General features: G+C 35.3%; 2 protein-coding genes across 4 annotated transcripts in view; one reads left to right on the top strand and one right to left on the bottom strand.

The window, feature by feature from the left end:
* LOC128990317 (protein outspread) overlaps positions 1-3,882 on the bottom strand; it is a 122,328-nt gene extending 118,446 nt beyond the window's left edge. For all 3 annotated transcript variants that reach the window (XM_054412651.1, XM_054412657.1, XM_054412666.1), the window contains exon 1: positions 3,353-3,882. In XM_054412651.1, the coding sequence (XP_054268626.1) occupies positions 3,353-3,481 (129 nt within the window). In that variant the 5' untranslated portion in view covers positions 3,482-3,882. The remainder of the gene's footprint in view (positions 1-3,352) is intronic.
* A 5,606-nt stretch (positions 3,883-9,488) lies between these two features.
* LOC128990307 (uncharacterized) lies at positions 9,489-21,022 on the top strand. The gene is made up of 8 exons (XM_054412639.1): positions 9,489-9,748; positions 13,456-13,726; positions 14,790-14,990; positions 15,852-16,290; positions 16,900-17,035; positions 17,475-17,709; positions 18,230-18,450; positions 19,055-21,022. The coding sequence occupies exons 1-8, from the start codon at positions 9,638-9,640 to the stop codon at positions 19,256-19,258; spliced, it is 1,818 nt and encodes a 605-aa protein (XP_054268614.1). The 5' UTR covers positions 9,489-9,637; the 3' UTR covers positions 19,259-21,022.
* Positions 21,023-21,201: the final 179 nt, after the last annotated feature.

Here is a 21,201-nt window from a genome sequence, read left to right as displayed (position 1 = left end):
AACCCTAATTTTATCTCGTAAGCACCCATTATTAACCATCCCGAGTCCTGTAAGAGACACATGGTGTATTAAACATCAGTGGTCATTGACCACTGCATGCAATAGTCCGAGGCCCACACTTTCACTCAACCACGGACCCGACAGGTGTCTACGAGTAGAAAGCCGCTGACCAAAGGTTTCTCTTCCATCTGGCTGGCTTTAAAGGATCTTAAAACACCATATCGCAACCGATCTACGATTTATTTTCAATCAAAGCTTGGAAAGGATACACTATATATTTAAGTCCTAATCGCCAAATATCAATTGTGTAGACCGGTCCATGGTATAAAACATGTTAGACACAAGTTTGCATAACTCATAAAAAGGCACATCTTCAAATTATTACCTATTTGAAATGTTTGCATCTAAATATTTAAGAAATTTCTTGATGTAAAAATAAAGTTACTCAGGTATTTAAAGATTTTTTCGATCTTTAAATTTGGTTAAAATAACTGATTACTACCTTTCAAATACCCATTTAACAGATTGAATTTATTCAATCTAACTTCTTTAAGTTATTCCATTAGTTGGATCTCGATCACTTAATTTTAAATTTATTTACAGAGTCATGGAAATCCATGCAAAAACCAGAATTCTGAAAGGGATATTGAATATGGTAACATAATCCTAAGCAGACACACATTGTATTGCCATGGAGGTAGCATCGAGAGTAGAACACAAACTTATCTCTTTATAGAAAAGGATGTTCGTTAGTTTGTACATTTGTATAAATTATATTTGGCAGGGATAAATTATATTTAGCAGGAATAAACTCACATCATTGACACCGCTGGACTGATGGCCACGAAACTTGGTATATAGCCTAGGCTACATCTAGAATTTCATGGAGTAGGTTTATACACCTCATTAATTTTATTGTGATAACACTCAGGGCTCAGCCCTGGGACCGTCTTAAAGGTACCCATGTCAGGGATTTTGAAAGAATTTTAGTTAGATTTGTTACCTAAATCAAAAAATATACGAAAGTAAAATTTAAAACAGGTGATGTAGGCCTACATTTAAGGTATGTTTCGTTCGGCTACTTAATTGTATTTGTTTATAAAGATTTGTTCCTTGATGTTGCCATATGGTTAATAAATTAGACTTTTGCACATATTTTAAATGCAATACACTACCGTACCGGTAACTTATATAAAATGCTGGTAATCTATGTAAAAAACTCAGGTAGGTATGTTAAGTTTATCCTTTAAGCGTTACCATGTACCATAGATAAAACATACTCCCTTAGTAGATTTTCCCATCCTTATGGAACACCTGAAGCCAATTTTACTGGTAGTTCTATCTGGTGTACTACAGAGTCGTGTTTTGTTTACAATTCGTTTCTTGCTATTTCAGTAATTTAAAAGCTTGTTTATCCAAATAAAACGATCTAATCATAAACAATAACTTGTCCACTAGGTACATACCGGTAACCAAACAGTGAGGCACTAATCATGAGAAACTAAGTTAACTCTAAAATAATAGAAACAAAATGCAGACAAAACACAACATCTACGGTACAGCGGACAGAACTAACAATAAAATTGGCTTCAGCTGTTCTATTTAAGGATGGGAAATCTAACTAAGGCGTATGATTTATCTATGCATGTACTATTGGATACTGTAGACTTCCCATCTATATGAACTAGCTGTAGCAATTTTTTTTATTAAAAAAGAATGTAGTTGTGTGAGCCAGTCACAGAATGTTTTAGCGTGTAAAATTATATTTTATAACCTTATTTTTGGTTGCTGAACAGGTTGATGGGTCATAACAGTTGCTATAATAGGCTAGCTCACCATAAGTCATTCCCTAACTTTGTCTTTTTTTGACTTTGTAAAAAATAAGTAACAAATTTAACATGGGGATGGAATGAAATCTATTAGTTAAAGGTTACTATTGACTATCCGGATAAATACTGAAGAATTGCCAAACCAGCCATCCGATTGTGATGAAACTTTGGGAAGTTGCTCTACCTATACCGATACAGTAAGTTATGTGTCCAGTGATGTTTGTGTGAAATAGGCCTACAATTTTGAAATACATTTCTCATACCTTAAGGAGAATGATTTTATTACATTTGAACAGGTAAATAGCCTACTAAATGAATGTACACTATTAATAAGGAAACCACTGGCTTTTTTATAAGAATCAAAGAATCTTGACAATTTTAACTTACCTAACTTATTTCAACAAAATTAATATAAGTTGGGTTATCATAGGATAAGTACCTAGTCAATAGTTTTAGAGTTTAAGTTTTCTGTTGTTGAGTTAACTAGGCTAGCCCATAACTTACCTGTACGAATATTGATTGAAACTATTGATTCGATTAGTAAACTTTCATGCGATTTTTGCACCAGTTTGGTTGGTTAGGTTATGAAATTAGCCTAGTTAAATTTTAGGCTGCACTTTACTTTAGGTCCTACACTCTTTCGAATAAAAATTTTGATCGATATATCGATTGTTTCATTCTAAACTAACCAAACGATATATCGAATGAAACAATCGAATAATCAATATTTTCATTCAAATGAGTGTAGCCTAGGACCTAAAGTAAAGTGCAGCCAAATTTTATAATAGATATTTAAAATATCGATTAAGTTATCAAGTAATATTTTCACTTCGATAGTTTCAATCGATAGCATATAGGCCTAGCCCAGTTAAGAAACTGTACCCAAGCGGTAACTTACTGTATCTGAATCATAGACACTATCAATAAGTTTGTGTTAAACTTAATGTTTGTTTTGTTAACATTCATAGAATAAGGTCTATGACTTGGTTTCATTTAGGCTATTAAACATCAACTAAAAGATAAGTTGTAGGCCTAGGCCTCTACGCAATAAACAGATCATAAAACTTTAAAAAAGTTAACTTCTAGGTAAACTTAACTCAGCTCAATTTGATGTTCACATCGGGAACAAATATTTTAGAAGCGATCCCCTATCGAACCAATTTATAATTGCCAAGTTACCTGTGTAACGATATTCAAACTGATAAGCAGGTTCTCTGTGGAAATATACCTTTTACTAGGCTAACTTGGCTGCACTTTACTTTACCTACACTCAATCGAAAGAAAAAATTGATTATTCGATTGTTTAATTGGATATATCGTTTGGTTAGGTTAGGTTAACCTTACCTAACTAACCAAACGATATATCAAATGAAACAATCGATTAATCGATATATCGATCGATATTGTCATTCAAATGAGTGTAGGAAAGTACTACTGCACTAAAGTACTGCACTAAAGTAAAGTGCAGCCGGCTAACTTACCTCTAGGCCTACCTTAATTTAAAATTGTATCATTTGACTCACCCTATTGCTTTCCAGAGCCTCCGCACTATGTTCCTCTTTCTGGCGAAAACAGTTTGTACACTTTGTTTTGTTGAAGATATTCGGAGCAAATTTTCTACACTCTCCTGATCTTAGTAAGGGGCCTGACATTTTAAGGTAGGTAGTTGAATTATTACAGTTTTGAAGGAGATTAAATGGTGAAAAAATTAATTTTGATCAGAATGTATAAAATTAATTAAAAGAAGCCTTTGGGCTATTTGTTGACTAAGCAACTCAAGCCCAGCATAGGCCTACATAGGTGGTCCACATACACAGCACAGGTAGATAACCCTTCCATTTTCGACCCCAGCACTACCGAGAAACATAACTTAGTTTTAATACTTCATTTCTAATCCCAAGTAGAAAGATACAATCGTGAAATAAGTGTCTAAGCTATAAAACAGCCACAAGATAAATGAACTTAGTTATATCAATTCCAAGGCGCACTAGACACATAGCCTACATGTTTACGATTTCAACCAACAACTAAACTAACCTCAACCTCAACTAGAACTGAGGGAGGCTAGCTTCAGTCAGCAGGGAAGGGGGACAGGACAGGAGGAGAGGAGGCAACTAAGCGAAATTAGAAGGAGTGGAGGGGATTGAGGTTTGGGTTTGATCAGAAGTAGGAGAAAACAAAAACAGGCCCTGAGTTGTAGCGCTTTCGTAACGGGAACCAAGTACAAGAACGGCGATTGTAACAGTCAGCGCATTCTGTTGGTACAACAGTTAAAGCTTCGTCATATCATGCATGACTGTCATCATAGATAAAAAAAACATCGACTCTCTTCCCTCCATAAGTATGTGGGAGCAAAGAGAAGTAAATTATTTTACTCTTCTCTATGCAGGGAGAGCGAGCCTTGGTTGTGGCCATGGGACATTACATACAATGGACTATAACTTAATAGGCGGAGATTAAACACAACACCTAAGTATGTTAAAATTAATGATCTATTTTGTATTAATATCAAGCATTGAGATGGGCCCGTCTTTGATCTGTAAAAAGGAATATACCCATAAACCTGCTTTTTCTCTCTATCGTTGATCATGTGTTGTGTGTGTGTATAGCCTTGAGGAGTATGTTTTATCCACTGAGCTATAATTCTAATAGGAGGTAGCACAGAATGTCAATGATGCATGTCGCCAGCCGCCATGTTTGCGTGAGGTGTGAGTTATAAGAAGCCATGTTATTGGATAAGAAAACTCACTGCTATACCAACCTAGTTATAAGAAGCCATGTTATTGCTATGATAAGAAAACTCACTGCTATACCAACCTAACAAAATCAGCGACACGCTTTTGACAGACTTCTGCCATGGCAGTGCGACCTCCAGTTATAATTTTAGCTCAGTGGTTTTATCCATGGTACTGTATAGCCTTCCTTCCACCATGCCGTATAACCTTAAAGGAGTATGTTTTTGTTTTATCCATAGTATAGCCCTTAAAACTAATCGCTGCACAAACATTTTCCTCAGCTGTGCATACATTCATCCTCGGTCACCTTCCTCAGCCTGTGTATTTGTGTAATATTCAGATCCCATCAATGATGAGGCCCTACCATGGCCACCTATAACTACAGGCCGTGGCCTGGTAGAATTGGCAATGTCGCAAGTAGGGTTCTTTAGTTACAGACTTCCCTACTTAAGATAGCATACACCAATTTTGCTGTACCCGAGGTCACCTTCAGATGGAAGCCAGTGAGCTGTGATGATGTCACAAAGGTGATATTAAACATGAAAAGTGGAAATTCCAAAGACATATATGTTATCAAGTAATTCTGTAAAGTAAGTGGCCCACTGTATAGTGGCCCCACTTACACAGTGCATAAATGTGATTGCTTCACTAGTGGTGCCTACCCTTTGTGTCTGAAATCCTCAAAAAAACAGTACCAATCTTCAAGAAAGGAGACACTAGTTCTCCAGGAAGCTACAGGCTTCTCTGTGATGGTGCATTGTTTTCCAAAATCGTTGAACCAGCATTAAAACACCAGATGAACAAACTTTTTGAGGCAAATTTTCTGTTTTCCAAATTTCAGTTTGGTTTTCGGACAGGGCTGTCTACTGTGGGTGGTCGAAAGCCTGTACAGAAGATTGTACATGGTTTTGAAAACCACTCGCGCACACTTTAACAACTTTATGTGACCTTACCCATGCTTTCGATTGCGTTCCACATGAGATACTCCTCACAAAATTGAGGCATATGGCATTAATGGTGTGGAGCTTAGCCTATTTCAATCTTTTCTAGAAAACCGCTCGCCAGAGAGTTATGTTCAATAATGTCCTCTCTGATGCAGCTCTGATCAAAAGTGGAGTACCGCAGGGTTCGGTACGGTACTGAGCCCATTCTTATTTCTTGTACATGTAAATGATTTCTCTTCAATCAAACATAGATGTAAACTCAGTTGTTTTTGCAGATTATACAACCTTTTTTTGTAGTGGTTCCAATGTAAATAGTCTTGTATTGTCAATGAATAATGCTCTAAATGATGCTAACTCTTGGTTCGAAACAAATGGGTTACTTTTGAATGACTCTAAAACTCAGAATATTTTATTCACTCTTGGTAAACCTGATCTTGGGCTTTTAGATGTGGAAAAAATGTAAAACTGTTGGGAATCTGGCTTGATTATTCTCTTCTCTCACTTGGTCTTCCCATATTGAATCCCTGTGTGTTAGGCTCAATAGGGCAATTAATCTTTTAAGAAAACTTAGAAATCTTGTTCCTAAGCCATATCTTATTATGTTTTTTTATGCCATCTTGAGTTATGGCCTATTATTGTGGGGTAATGGAGCAGATGTGAAAAAAACTTCTTGTGCTACAGAAAAATGCCGATGATTGTAAGTGGTGCGCCCTTGCATGCACATTGCAAGCCTCTGTTTCAGTCTGAACAAATACTGACTATTGTAAATATGAAATAAATATGTATATTTTTGTCTGCTTGGTACAAGTTAAAACAAAACTAGATATGTGTGTAGAAGCTCGGTGCACTTACATGTGACCAGAAACAGTAATTTGCTAGATGTACCTTTTGTGAGACTGTCCAAATCAAAAAAGTGGTTTAGCTATGTAGGACTATCATTGTTTAATAAACTTCCTAGCACAGCACGAAATGTTAGTATGAGTAGGTTTAAGTATGTTTTGCATGAGTGGCTTGCTCAAAGGCCCTTTTACAGCCTAGAGGGGTATTTTTAGGAAAATGTTAGTAGCATGGCATTTTGACATGCCAACTTTACTCAATGCCGATCAGCCGATCTGTTTGAATATTTTTGACCTTACTGTCATTGTTTCTGATAGGCTCAATTGTTGCATAGATAGATTTTTTATTATAGCGAATTTCCCATATAGGGAATAAGCTATTACCGTAGTACTCATGGTAAGACCTGGACGCGGGACCGATTTTTTTTTCGTTCTGAGGTCCCTAGAGGCCAAAAACACCATCCGTTCAAATTCATATATATATATATATATATATATATATATATATGTGTGTGTGTGTCCGTCAGCACGATAACTCGAGCAAAAACGATCCGATTTTGATCAAATTTGGTACAAATGTGTAAACGTACGTTTATTCGAACGAGTTCGCGATCCAGCATGATCGGACCATGGGAACGGGGGTTTACGGGGGGTTTTATGGGGTAAAAATAGGTGTTTCCCATTTTTGACCCAAAAAACATAAAATTTAGCAATTTCTTTCCAAACCATTTTGTAGAGCTTAAAAAAACAAATAATTTAGTATATTGAAGCGTTATTATGCGCCTAATGGTTACGGAGAAAATTCAAAAAAATTGTAAATTTAAAATTCCTATGTTATTTTTATGGAGAATAAGTAAACTGTTGTAGTTTGCTTGTTTGTGAACATATTTTGATCAAATTTGGAAAATGTTTTCATTTCTTACTAACTATTCACATTTTACAAAAAAAAACAAAAAAAAACAGTTTTACCCTCCCTGATGCAGCAAACCTAAGTACTTGTTAAACTAATTCTATTTAAATCAAGAATAAATGTTATATTTTTAAGTAGACATTTCAGTGTAAATCTAATCAGTCAAATGGAAATTCGCTTAGTCTGCAGGTTTGCTGCGGCGGGGGTATTTTATCTATTGTGACTGCCCAGACAAATTTTTGTTATTTAACAATTATTTATGTTTTATCTAGGCTAGTTTTTTTTCTTGGTTGAACTTGTAACCTCATTGTTGACTTTGTCATATGCATAGTGTACACCTTGCAATTACGACAATAAAAAGTTTCTGATTTCTGGAGATTATGATTTTCTACAAATCCTCGTGCCTTTTGGAGTCATGTAAAATCTACCGCGGGAATACCTTTGCATGCATCTCTTGGACAAATATTTTACCGACGATTTTTATTTTTATAACAAATATTTGTTTGCAATAATCTGTTCTTTTACTAGAACATTAAGTAATTTCATAACAATAATTTTTAACACAAGTTAGTATCACCTCATCGAGTACACTAAACATACACAACAAAACATTAAAATGAAAATGAACTAAAAACTATTTGGAAGGTCGATTTCAAAAGGTGAGAGAGGACCCCGAAAGCATACAATCTTCATTGTTGCGTTTTGGCTGTGATCTGCTAGCTGAGCCTTTGAATTATTATTCAATCAATCGAAGGCATGTTTTGTTCAAATGTTGTGGTACGGTAATCATTTTATCAAGAGTAAAAAATAATAAAAAAAATACTGTTTTTAAAGGAATATTTAGTTAATAGGCTAAGGTTAATTCTACAGGGTTTCTTCATTTTTAGCTAATTCCCCCGCGTAGGTGGCACGGTAAGACCTAGGCCCGGGACCGATTTACTTTTTCATTTTGATGTTCCTAGAGGCCAAAAACACTATTCGTTTAAATTTATATATATACATACGTCCGTGAACGCGATAACTTGAGTAATTTTTGTCCGTTTTTGATGATATTTGGTTTAAAGGTGTAAGGCGGGATAACCTTGAATGAGTTCGTTAACCAGCATAATCGGAACTGGGTTTTACTGGGTGGTTTATGGGGTAAAAATGGTTTTTCTCATTTTGACCCTCCAAACACAAAATATATTAATTTTTCTTTGGACCTTTAAAAAACCAAATTATTTAGTATATCAAAAGAGTTTTTACGGTTATTAGTAACGGAGAAAATTCAACAAATTGTATATTTTAAATTCCCATTTATTTATTTGTAAACGGTTGCACCATTTTTACATGAAAAATACAATAATCTTACATACAGAAGAAGCAGAAAAAAATCACAGGCCAGTACAAAAGTAGTGAAAAAAACTGGAAAACAAGACTTCAATAACAAGACATAAAAAGATAAATAACAACTATAAATAACAAACTATAAATAACAAACTATAAGTAACAACTATAAATAACAAACTATCTGAACAAGTTGACAAAACAAGAGATTCGGAAAACAAAACCAGTATGGGAACAACCAATAATGATGCAATGCAGTAGTCGACTGAAAACTTCAGTAAAGAGGCAGAACAAACTTCATTAAAAACAGATAAAACTTGCAGAAAAATAACACTATGATAAACTCTGTACAAGAACAAGATGCAACAATAACAACAGGATTTTACCCATGTTATTCTTATGGAGAATATTGTAAAACGTTGTAGTTAGCTTGTTTTATAAATATATTATTTTGATCAAACTTGGCAAATTTATTTATTTTATACTAAGCTATTAGTATTTTACTAAAACGCACACTTTATTAGTTTCCTTGTAACAGCAAACCTAGGTACTCGTTAAACATAATGTTATTTAAATAGATTTGAAAATTTAATTCAGACAAATGGAAATTCGCTTAGTCGGCAGGACTGCTGTGGCGGGGGTATTTTAAGTAAAATGCGATATTTATCTTTATTTTAACAGGTCAGTTGATTATGCTTAGTTTTAGTTACTTTAGCCCCATAACTTTTTTGTGTTTTTGGCAATAATAGATTCTGATAACATGCGCGTTAGTTTGAGTTTGTTTTGTAGATAGTATGACTTTATTAGCTTTGCCTGCCCAATGGTTGTAAACGGAAGTGAATTCATATTGTCAAGGCGGCGCGGAGCGAAAAGTACTAAAAGTAGTACTCGCTCCCGTTCATCGTTCATGTCGTTTTCTGTTACTGCAACAAATCAGCGAGGGCAAAGTGGCATGGCGACATTGTGAATTAGTTATTTATGTGAATAGCTATTTGGAAATTTAGTGTCATACTCGCATTACCAGCTATCCAACAAGAGTTTAGAGTACTTAACCATCATGGGAGCTTATCTATCTGAGCCGAAAACCACAAAAGACAGTAGTGATCACGAAGGAGAGGGAGTTAGATGCGGCGCCAGTTCAATGCAGGGATGGCGAATATCACAAGAAGTAAGTACTGGCGTTTCTTACCAACGTCTTCTTTTCATAATAACAAACTATGTTCATATGCCTATACAGTTTTTTTCATTCACGGTGATATAACTTAAATCTATTGTATCGAGGAAAAAAATATATGTGGGTGATGTGACCTTTAGTTAGCCTAGGCTAGGGGTAGATATTGCTTAGGGGTGCTTCCAAACGATTTTTTAAATTTTGATTTCATAGGCTACTTTCAAATTTGTAGTAATTTCCTACCGAATACAAATATACCATGTTTACCACAGATGAGTGTTACTGAAGACATTGCCATTGCATTTAAACAAGGTAGGCTATGAGGATGACATTTAACTTAAGTTAAGTTACAAGTGGAATGAACATTACAGGTGATCAAAAGCAATCAACTTGAAGTAACAACTTTATTAACTAACTCGTGTCATTGGCAATAGGCTTAACGACATCACTTAACTAACTTAAGAATTTAGTTAACTTAGCCTAACCTACAATACGCAAACAAACCCAAGTTACTGTTCTGATAGTCTGCTATGTTAAGTTCATATTAACTTAAGTGAAGCCTAGTAAACATAGGCCTAGATGATGAGACGAAAACATTGTTCCGTTTTTAAACCTACGAGTGGTGAATCAACAAAAAATGTTGATCTCAAATTGTGGTGCTGAAGTGGCAGCTGACAAAATTTGTCAATTAATGTTCTAACATTTTTCCCTGTTGCATGTTACGCACAGTTAACCCTCTGAGTGTCCCTTGTTTTGGCCTTAATGTCTGCCTATTTTTTGCTCATTTGCAAGGTTTCATTAAAACGTATCTGAGAAGGTTGAAAACAATGTTAATAGGGCCTACTGTTCTATATACCATTTTGTTTGGAAAATCATGGGCTTCAATATTATAGGCTACATAAAACATAAGGAACATTTGTTTCAAAAATTTTTTTTGGGTAAAAAAAAATATTTTGGAAAATGTTTAAAAAAAAATAAGTTTGCGCTCAGTGAAATTGTATAAATTATAGGCCTATAAATATTTGAAAATAGCCACTTTGTTCTAAATTTTATGAGGATTACAAATATATAATAATATAAGGAAGTAGATTTGCAAATAAATAAGTTATGGGCAAAAAACAGATTTCAGTACATAGCGTTTAGCTAAGAATGCATAGCCTAACCATAGCTAGGAATCTGGCTGATAATTTACATCAATATCACTACCTACTTCTTCAGGATCATCAACCAGCCATTCAAAATCACTTAAATCTTCTTATAATGCACCACGTATATCACTACTTTTGATTTTTAACACTAAAACAATGATAAACGTAATGAAACACATCAGTCATCGGTTCAAGGTTAACCAAGCTGTTTACAAATACGCACGTCAGCTGTCTGCTACAATATTTTCGGAACTAAAATGAAAAGCGCTTAGAGACAGACCTCTGGAGAAAGCTCTGAATCTGTAAAATAAAACGATACCTAACTCGATCCAGTTCAATCCGATTTTGTCAGTCATAGAGCCTTCGCCGTAAACAGTGTTTGTGAGTCGCTGCAGCGACACAAAACACTACACAAAGAGTATTATGTGTCGCTGCAGCGACAAATAACACTCGGAGGGCTAACCTACAGTTTGGGGAAATGATATAACTCTGAAATTCGGTACTAATGGTTAAAGACTGCAGTAGGCCTACCCTAAGTGTTTTGAAGTTACAGTAGGCCTACCTTAGGTTGGATTAGGAAGGTAAAAGTTTAGGTTCAAATTAATCAAGTTTTTTAGTTTATGATTGCATTTTTTTTTTTTATAAGTTAGTAGGCTAAAACTTTTTCTCAGGGTTTTACTTAATTGTACAAAAAGTCTGTAGGTAACATAGGTATAAACTGACAACAACTTGATTCAGTAGGCCTAAACCTTAACTTTATTTTACCTAATCTAACCTAGGCCCTACCTTCAAAGGATTTGAGTACCTACCTAATGCAGTCACGAAATTATTGGAAATGTATTGAGAGGGGGTAAGATGGGAGGTCTTAAGTAAGACCTTGAGTGCCTGGAGAAAGTAATTTATGACCGTTTGTTTGCACCCTAATGCCAATAAGTATTGGCCATAAGTATTGTGGTGTCATCGACAAAAATAATACTGTACAGTACATTCCTTTTTTAAGGTTTTCCGGAAAATCGTTCATATACCTATATGATGAAAAGGAGGGGGCCGAGGATGCTTCCTTGGGGAATTCCTTGGGTCATGTCTTGAAGTTTAGATTCTTGGTTTTTAGTTTGATATTGTTTTTTTATGTAGCCTATTTCTACTTGTTGTTTTCCGTTTGTGAGATAACTTTTGATCCATTTTTAGTGCATCCTGTTTTATGTTAAGGGCATTGAATTTGCTTATAGCCTAACTTAAGTGTTTTCCAGTTAGTATAGACTGTCAAATGCTTTTTCTATGTCCAAGTATTTTTTTATACTTGATAGTTTAGGATTGAAAAGGCTTAACTTATTTTGCAGAAAACTCTGAAATTGACGGATATGAAGTTTTGTATTTATTTGGTTTTTATATTAGCAGGGTTCATATCTGTGTAGCAGCAGTCTATACTAGTTTTTTTAGAGTGTGTGATTCTGGTATGGGGCAGTTCTTCTATTCTCAGGTCGAAAGTTGAGCAGTAAGGTCTTTGATGTTGCTTTTGTCCTTGTCGATTATATTTAGGTTTAAAACAATTTGTGTTTCGTGGAACATGTTCTGGTCAACCCGCAACGTGATTCATCCGATTATGATTAATCAGGAGTTAACTTTAAAATACCCCGCCGCAGCAAACCTGCCGTCTAAGCGAATTTCCATTTGGACGAATTGATTTTCAATTTATCTATTTAAATAACATTAGGTTTAACGAGTACCTAGGTTTGCTGCTACAAGGAAACTAATAAAGTAGTGTGTTTTTAGTAAAATATTGATAGCTTACTATAAAATAAATAAATTTGCCAAGTTTGATCAAAATATATCCATAAACAAGCAAACTACAACATTTTACAATATTCTCCATAAGAATAACATGGGAATTTTAAATTTACCATTTTTTTAGTTTTCTCCGTAACCAATAACCGTACAAAAACACTTTGATATACTGAATTGTTTGTTTTTTTAAGCTCTTTAAGAAGGTTTAGAGAAAAATTGGGAAATTTTGTGTTTTGAGGGTAAAAAGTGAGAAAAACCTATTTTTACCCCATAAAACCCCCCATAAAACCCTGTTCCCATGGTCCGATCATGCTGGATCGCGAACTCATTCAAGTTTATCCCGCCTTACACCTTCAAACCAAATTTCATCAAAATCGGATAAAAATTACTCAAGTTATCGTGTTCACGGACACATATATATATATATAAATCTATATATATATATATATCTATATATATATATATATACATATATAAAAATTTGAACGAATGGTGTTTTTGGCCTCTGGGGACATTAAAATGAAAAAGTAAATCGGTCCCGGGCCTAAGTCTTACCATGAGACCTACGGTAATAGCTACTTCCCTATAGGGAAATTCGCTAAAAGTGTATAAGCAGGTAAAATTGATACCTAGCCTAAACAACAACAGTAGTTTTGCAGCATTTTTGAACTTAGGCAAAATTTGTTAGGTTATCCATCGATTTACCCTCTGCTAGCCAACCTTTAAATCCTTGTTTGATTTGATCTAAATCCTTGTTTTGTTTTGTTTCAGGATGCCCACAACTGCATTCTGGATTTTGACAAAGATTCTTCTTTGTTCGCCGTTTATGATGGACACGGAGGCCATGAAGTGGCTGAATATTGTTCTAAATTTTTACCAGATTTTATAAAGAAAACGGAAGCTTATACAAAGGGAGAATATGAGCAAGCTCTTAAAGACGCTTTTCTGGGATTTGATGCCACTCTTGCCACTCAAGAAGTAATAGAAGTTTTAAAAAAGATTGCAAGTGGAAAAGATGGAGACAAATCTGGTGTTGATGAAGGTAAGGCCATAGATCAAACATACTCCCTTAGTAGATTAGTCATCCTAATGGAACAGCTGAAGCCAATTTTATTGTTAGTTCTGTACGTCCAACTATAGAGGTTATGTTTTGTTTACAATTTGTTTCTTGTTATTGCAGTCATTTAAAACCTCGTTTAACCTAATAAAACGATGTAATCATAAACAATAACTGGTCTCCTAGTTATACAACCAAATAGTAAAGCACAAATCATGAAAATAACCCTAAAATAATAGAAACAAAATGTTGTCTACACTAGCGATCAGTGTGGACGTACATGAACTAGACGCAAAAAACAAGCTTCAAAATTTACAATAGGATGAGGAGTCTACTTGTGTTGCTTAGTCTATGGTAAGGCATACTGATCTGATCTACTGTAGATATACTGTACATTTTAGTTTCTATATAGATTTTAGGCTACTTTATGAGTTGAAATATATCATGCCTACCTATTTTTTTTTTGTAAGTTTATAATTTATTGATGCTGACGTAACCTCAATTAATTTTATTCCGCATAGCATGACGTCTTGTTTTGTATTTAACTTAGGATATGATCCTAATGCAGTAGTTTATTTGCCTACAGGTTGGCCTAAATGTTAACTTAGATTACATTAAATTTAAATATTCTTTCTCCGTTAAAAAAGATCCGATAACTTATTAACATGTTCTATAAGCTGAGGGGATTGTAAAAAATGTGTAATAAGTCACCTAATGAAGTTGCAACAATATTAGATAGGCACCTAGTCTATTATTAGTCCAATACATCAAAACCTAACTTCCAAAAAGTATGCTATGAACTAAGAAAGGCTGCCTTCTATTAATTGTTGTTAAAATGTAATTTGTTCAAAAATAGTGGAGTAGAAGTACCTATTAACCACAATTATAAATTTGAGATGTTTTATTTCAGAGGACAGCTCAGATTCTGAGGAGGAAGAGGCGATTGACAATTTAGTGCAAGAGGCCTCGATACCGTTAGATGAAGTCATGGCCAAGTACCGCAATCTTGGATACATCACAAATATAAATTTAAGACGTTTTATTTCAGAGGACGGCTCAGAGTCTGAGGAGGAAGAGGCGATTGACAATTTGGTGCAAGAGGCCTCGATGCCATTAGACGAAGTCATGGCCAAGTACCGCAATCTTGGACCCCTTGGGCGACTGAAGGGAGAGGGTAAACCTCCTGTATCTCCCATGCTCAGGGCTCGTCGAGCTGGTCCTTCCTCTAGCGGAGCCGGCTCTTCTAAAGGTACTGACATCTTTAGCTAACTAAAGAACAAATAAGTCTTAGTTCTGGGGTTAATAGGCAGAACAGTAAAAGATCATAAACATAAGACTGATAATTTGTTTAATATTGGATGTCTTGACAGAGAACTGGAGTGATATCCAGTGTTGCCAATCGTGGCCACCATAAAAAAGGACTTTGAATCTTAAGTTTTCTGAATTCATACTTAAAAGGAAACTACATAATAACATCATTAGCTGAGAATTAATCTTAAATTTATTTTCTTAGATTGAGATTTTTTGTATTTTTGGCTCTTCTGTAATATACTAGTAGGCTAGTTCCCACCTTCTCATAAAAAAACTGTTGCATTGGTGGTGAAACAGAAATAAAAATAACACGATGTCTATGGGTTTCTCTAGGTTGTCATGACATCAAACTGCCTGTGTCCATTCATCCTTTTAAGGGGTTTTGGTTGTGCGCTTGACAGCCTCTTGACTTTTCTTTAAAATATTATATATTAAATTTTGCTTTTTTAAGAAATTTACTGTTTGTTCCATATAGAACAAAATTTGTTCCAAAATTTATTTGCTGAGGAGAAAGGTAATTCCCTTATATTGACTGGGCTGGTAAATCTAAAGCTCTCTTGGTCTAAAGCGCTAAGTGCAGACTTTAAAACCAAGGCATGATGTTGGTTGCATCCTGCTTATCTGTATCGTACTGTTGGGTTATCCATTTCTTTCCTTTGCTTTATTTGTCCTTTGTCAAGGCCTTTGAGGCCCATGTGTGGCCTTTACAAACCTCATTTTACAATAAATTATTGAGTGATTTTTTTCCAACATCTTAAAAAATTTAATTATCTGTAACCCCTGTCGATTTCTCTCTCAGGTGATGGTGAGGTAAGCAGCTCGTCTAGCGGCAGCCAGGCAACATCAGGTCTGTGCAACGGAGATGCTCATGTCAACGGAGAAGTAGCAGAGGCCGGAGAAGTGGCAGAAGCAGGAGAAGAAGAGTTAAAGTCTGAAGCAGAGGTGAAGGTGGATAGTAGCGATAAGTCTGACACAAAGGCTGTCAAAAAGGTTAGTGCGGAAGTGACTGAAAGTGAGAAGGTGTCTCGGACAGAGCCAGATAGTTCAGGAATTAGCAACGGTGAAACTCACAATGTGTCTAGTTCCTCAGAGAAAGGCGCTGGCACGACGAACGAAGCTATCAGTAGCACAAGCCCGCCAAAAAAGAAAGTGTCTTCTGCTGATATCTATAAATCTCTGCTCCAAGAAGATTCCGATTCAGAAGAGGAAGACGAGACATTTACAGCTGATGCCGTGAGGTAAGTTCACAAGCTTGATAAATATCATGTTTTAGTGCTAAATTGTTTGTTATACTCCGTTCATAAAATTTAGGTTGGTATTAGGGAAGATGTCTATCCCCTCCACTTGATCCTACGTTTTAAACAGTAGCTTAACAGCTGTGGTTTACCAAAATGTTAATCAACTGCAAACATTAAGAAAAAACTAGTGGTAGGGAATCTTCCCCCAAACAGCTTAAATTTGGTGAACTATGGAGTCGGCTATAGTTATCCAATTTGTCCATAGTTCAATATTTCCTGTTTTGTTGGCAAAATCTTGGATGATGGAGGTACCGGTACTGCTGGTTTTGTGATAAAAATGAAGGGGTTTTGTCTCGCTGGCAAGGCTAAATAAGTTGTAGTTTCAGTTTGCTTTGATAAGATAAATACCTCAACCCAGAGGTTTGTACGCTTCTCCAGCAAACTAAGGATATGTTTTACGTGTAGAGGGTTGTCTTTAGTTGATTAAAAATCCCCCTTGAACAAACCCATAAATAATTAATTACATTTTTTACCATGGACAATTTAGGAAGTATCATATTTTAAGAAAAATTGCCTTACTATGTCTGATTTTTTGTGAAATTATTTCAGTGAGGATGACTCTGATGATGAAGTTGCCAATGAAGCTGAAGATGACGATGAAGAAGATTCGTCTATTGATGACGAAGAGGATGAAGACGATGATGAGGAAATGGAATGTCATGGTTTGGATGACGTCAAAGAAGAGGTAACTAACCTAACATGTTGTTAAATTATGTGAAACCTTCAAATACACTTTATACAGTTCCTACTGTTCCTAATTATTGTGTCCTTGAGGTTATTATTGTGGGAAATTAATATTTTTAAGCTTGATAGTACGGTTAGAAGTTCTAGTTTGAAACATTTGGTCAATCATAGTAATAACCTTATATAAGCCCTGTTGAGTTTTTAAAAATTTATTTGAGATTTTAAGGTCAGTTAAAAACTAGCCTATGTTAATTTATTGTTGTCTTCATTCCCTTAAGGAGTTGTAACTTTTTCAAAATTAAATATTTTTTAAGTTTGAAAGGGCTGTATTAAAAGGCTTTTAGTAAATACTTTGTTGAAATTTCTTGATTTTGCCTTTAAATTGCTGTATGTCATTCAATAGATGCAAATAGACTTGATCGTAAATATTATTATTTCAGCCTGGCTTGGACAGCGGATGCACTGCAGTAGTTGCACTACTGGTGGGCTCACAGCTGTATGTTGCCAACGCTGGAGACTCAAGGTGTGTGGTCAGCCGCGAAGGCAAAGCTTTCGAGATGAGCAGCGATCACAAGCCTGAGGATGAGCCAGAGAGAGAGAGGATAGAGAATGCAGGAGGCAAAGTCACCAACGACGGTAGAGTCAACGGTGGACTCAATTTGTCAAGGGCAATAGGTCAGTATAAACACAGCTACACCTAAATTAGGGGTGAGCTCCCTATCTGTTTCTACTGAACAGAATATTGGTAGATTATCTAATGTAGACCTACTAAATTTGAAAATTAGTACAGTAGAGTCACAATCATCCAATCTACGGCTACCTAACCTGTGTCACCCAATTCTTCCAATAGATGACCGATTACCGTGAAGTCGTTGGCTTACCGTCTGTAAATGACTTCTACAGTCACGACAAAACCGCAAACATCACTCATGATAGTGGCGAAATCTTAAATTTGATCTAGGTCTGCTAAACTGTCAGTTTTTTTTTGTCCTAGGACGTTAGGCACGAGCCCGGAATCGTTTTCACATTATTGTAGGTCTAACTTTCAAACCAAAAACAATTTCAAAATGTATACAAATTTACGAGAGAATAAGCCCAGAGTACCTATATGTGGGATTTCTAGTCAATTGTTGGACCTAAGGTAATTAATTTTTTGTATTGTTGCAAGAAGTTAATAATCGGTGTTCATTACTAGGTGACCACTCGTATAAGCAAGTAGCGCTGCTGCCTCCTCAGAAGCAGATGATCACAGCTCTGCCAGACGTGAGGACGCTCTCCGTGGACCCTACGAAGGATGATTTCATGGTGTTGGCCTGCGACGGCATCTGGAACTCCATGACCAGTCAGGAGGTAGTGGACTTTGTTAAGGACAAATTAGAGCAAGGCACCAAGCGGCTCAGTCAGATCTGTGAAGAGGTTAGTTGCACATGTTCATTTTTAATTAGTAAATGACCTTACTACTGTACAGTAGACTCCCTCTTATCCGGACACATTTTAACCGGACTACACTCAGTGGAAATGACATCTCTTTAACTGGAACTTTTTCTATCAGCACATTGGTTTAACCGTTTAGATCGGCAGGAAGTGGGTGGTGCTGAAACGACTGTTCTCGTGGGAAATATTTGAGACCAGTGATCACGTGTAAAAATACAATGCTCTCCTAAATTTAAGTCTAATATCACAGTAAACGGTCCGATTTAACAAGTTTTTGGGGACGTCTGTTTAACCGGAAAACCCGTTATCCAGACTGGCTTCGGTCCCGAGGAGTCCGGATAAGAGGGAGTCTACTGTAGTTGTAGGTTTGTAAAATAGTTTCTGTAACCGATTTGCAACTAGTTGGAGTTTGGATGAGTTGGACTTTCACAAGTTCAATCAATCCATCTATGCTGCAATTACATATGTGTGTTTAGCATAAGCTCTCTGAACCTTATCAACCTCTGATTCTAGTAACATTAGAAAAATATGAAAAATAGATGGCAAATATGACCATCAAAATGTTAATAAATGATGGTTTTCACAGCTGTTTGACAAATGCCTGGCTCACAATACAGCCGGAGACGGGACAGGCTGTGATAACATGACTTGTGTCATTGTAAAGTTCAACTCTGCACAAAAAACAGAAGCCTCCGCCGGGAAAAGAACTGCCGAGGACCACGAGGAAGAACCTACCTCCAAGAAGAGCAAGGTGGAAGAGCAAGTATCACAAACGGAAACCTCCTCCTAAACTGGGAATTTCATTTTTTAAGTCTGATGGTGGCAAATTTCAATTAATTGTTAAAGGTAGGTCTGAAAGAGATGTCATTTTGCCAATTCAAAAATGCGTAGCATAATATATTGTTAAGTGGTGTGTAAGTGAAATGTCCACAAAAGAAACATAATTCCAATATATACTAGTCAGATTTCCATTGCTTAAGAGTTCTTGGAGCCTAGACATTCTAACTCTAAAAAAAATAAAAAAAAACCACAAAGAAAATTTATAATCTCACAGTGCACTAGGTATTCAAATTACAATCACTTTGGTATTTGAAAAAAATATTTTTAGATGGTAAGTAACTCTTCAACAGCTCTTTGAAAAAAAAAAAAAAATAACATTGCTCTTATAAATAAATCCAAGATGGCTGGAGGCTTCTATGGACTCCATTGGCAAACAATTAAAAACTACAAAGAAAATTTCTAATCTGACAGTGTTCTAGATATTTAGATTATAATCACTTTGGTGTTTGAAAACATATTTTTTATGATAATTTACTCTTCAGCAGTTTGATGAAATTTTCCAAGATGGTCGCTAGCCTCCAAGGACTCTTAAACTACAAACAATTCTAAACAAGCTTTAAGTTGTAGGTGTGTAATTTCTTGTATCCTATGTAGTATTGTGTTTTGAAAATAGTGCTAAGTGAAAAAAAAACTTTATATTGTAATGTTGATTCTTAGTCTCAATTTTGTTGATACCACTAAATTTCTAACAATGGGTTGTTTTGTATTTTCCTTGTGTCAGTGTGTCTGAATGGTTCAGCTAAGTGTAAAATGTTGTTACTTTATTGTTGCTGGAACAGTAGGCCTATTAAAAAAATTAGTTAGTTTGGGACTTCTTGTTTCTTCAAACTTTTAAGATTTAGTCTTCATTGTCAAGAATTTATTTATTTGGTTCTACGTTTAGATCTTACTTGTATGGATGAGCTGGTATAAGCATAATTCTGTCTCGTATGTATTATCACCTATAGTCAGATGATTGCATAAACTGATTAAACTACTGAATACAGTAAGACGGTTCTTATGGATATATTTCAATTAATTGTGCTAAGTATTAGTGATGTTGATGTATTAAGGACTTATTCTATATTTATTTATTCATTTGTTTAGTCGTTAAAACATCAATAGTTGTAGTAATAGAATAAGTTAGGATCATTAAAATGATTTCGTTTCGATTGTGCTCCGTTAAAAAAAATCAAAGCAGGTGATGTATTGTCGCTTTTGTGGACATTTTCCCGTGGCCTTACGGTTTGATGCTTACAGACTTTCTGTTCCGAAACATAACCACGTCTACTGTGATATGTGTGGAACCTAATCTCACTTGTAAATATGACTGTGTTAGGTGAACCTGTACACTTAAATGTAATGTATAAGTGAATTTTATAAATATATTTTGTGTAATAAATCGTAAGCTGTCATTTAGCTAAAGACGTACAAATTAATTACTAGAAATTTTTAGAGGTAACCTCACTTATTGCTTCTGTAACTAGGTATCCTAGATTTTTGTACATTTTGCGTTGGGTAATAGTTAGTTACAGTCTGCAATGTTTAGTGGTTATTTTTGCTGTTCATTTAGCGTTAAAAGTTTTCTCACTTTTTTCTAAGAGCACTGAACTCTGTTATTGTTCCTCATGTATTGATTCCTGATACGCAGATAAAAAGTGTTTTAAATCACTGACTGCCCAAATTGTCATATTGAATATTGCGTTCGAATTACAAAATTATCACATATTTTTAAGCAGTTGTTTTATTTTCATCGTATCCTCTATATTTCTGGTTATTCTAATTTATATGCTTTGTAAAGGAAATTGACAGGAAAGTGGAAAACAGGCTTTAAGACCATAGAGACACATAATCATTATAGAAGAAAATTATGTCACTTTTGACTTATTTAAAGTTAAGCAAGCCTGCTTTTTT

The sequence above is a fragment of the Macrosteles quadrilineatus genome, unplaced genomic scaffold, assembly GCF_028750875.1.
Source record: "Macrosteles quadrilineatus isolate MER2022 unplaced genomic scaffold, UCM_ALF_1.0 Scaffold_1__1_contigs__length_201487025, whole genome shotgun sequence".
NCBI lineage: Eukaryota > Metazoa > Arthropoda > Insecta > Hemiptera > Cicadellidae > Macrosteles > Macrosteles quadrilineatus.
The sequence above is the reverse complement of the archived record's forward strand: the minus strand, read 5'-3'. Positions and strand labels throughout refer to the sequence as shown.

Excerpts from the sequence above, each read along its gene's own strand:
- LOC128990307 (XM_054412639.1), top strand. The coding sequence starts at position 9,638 with ATGGGAGCTTATCTATCTGAGCCGAAAACCACAAAAGACAGTAGTGAT. Across the intron at positions 17,036-17,474 it reads TGGATGACGTCAAAGAAGAG|CCTGGCTTGGACAGCGGATG; the intron begins GTAACTAACCTA and ends TTATTATTTCAG. Across the intron at positions 18,451-19,054 it reads TCAGTCAGATCTGTGAAGAG|CTGTTTGACAAATGCCTGGC; the intron begins GTTAGTTGCACA and ends TGGTTTTCACAG.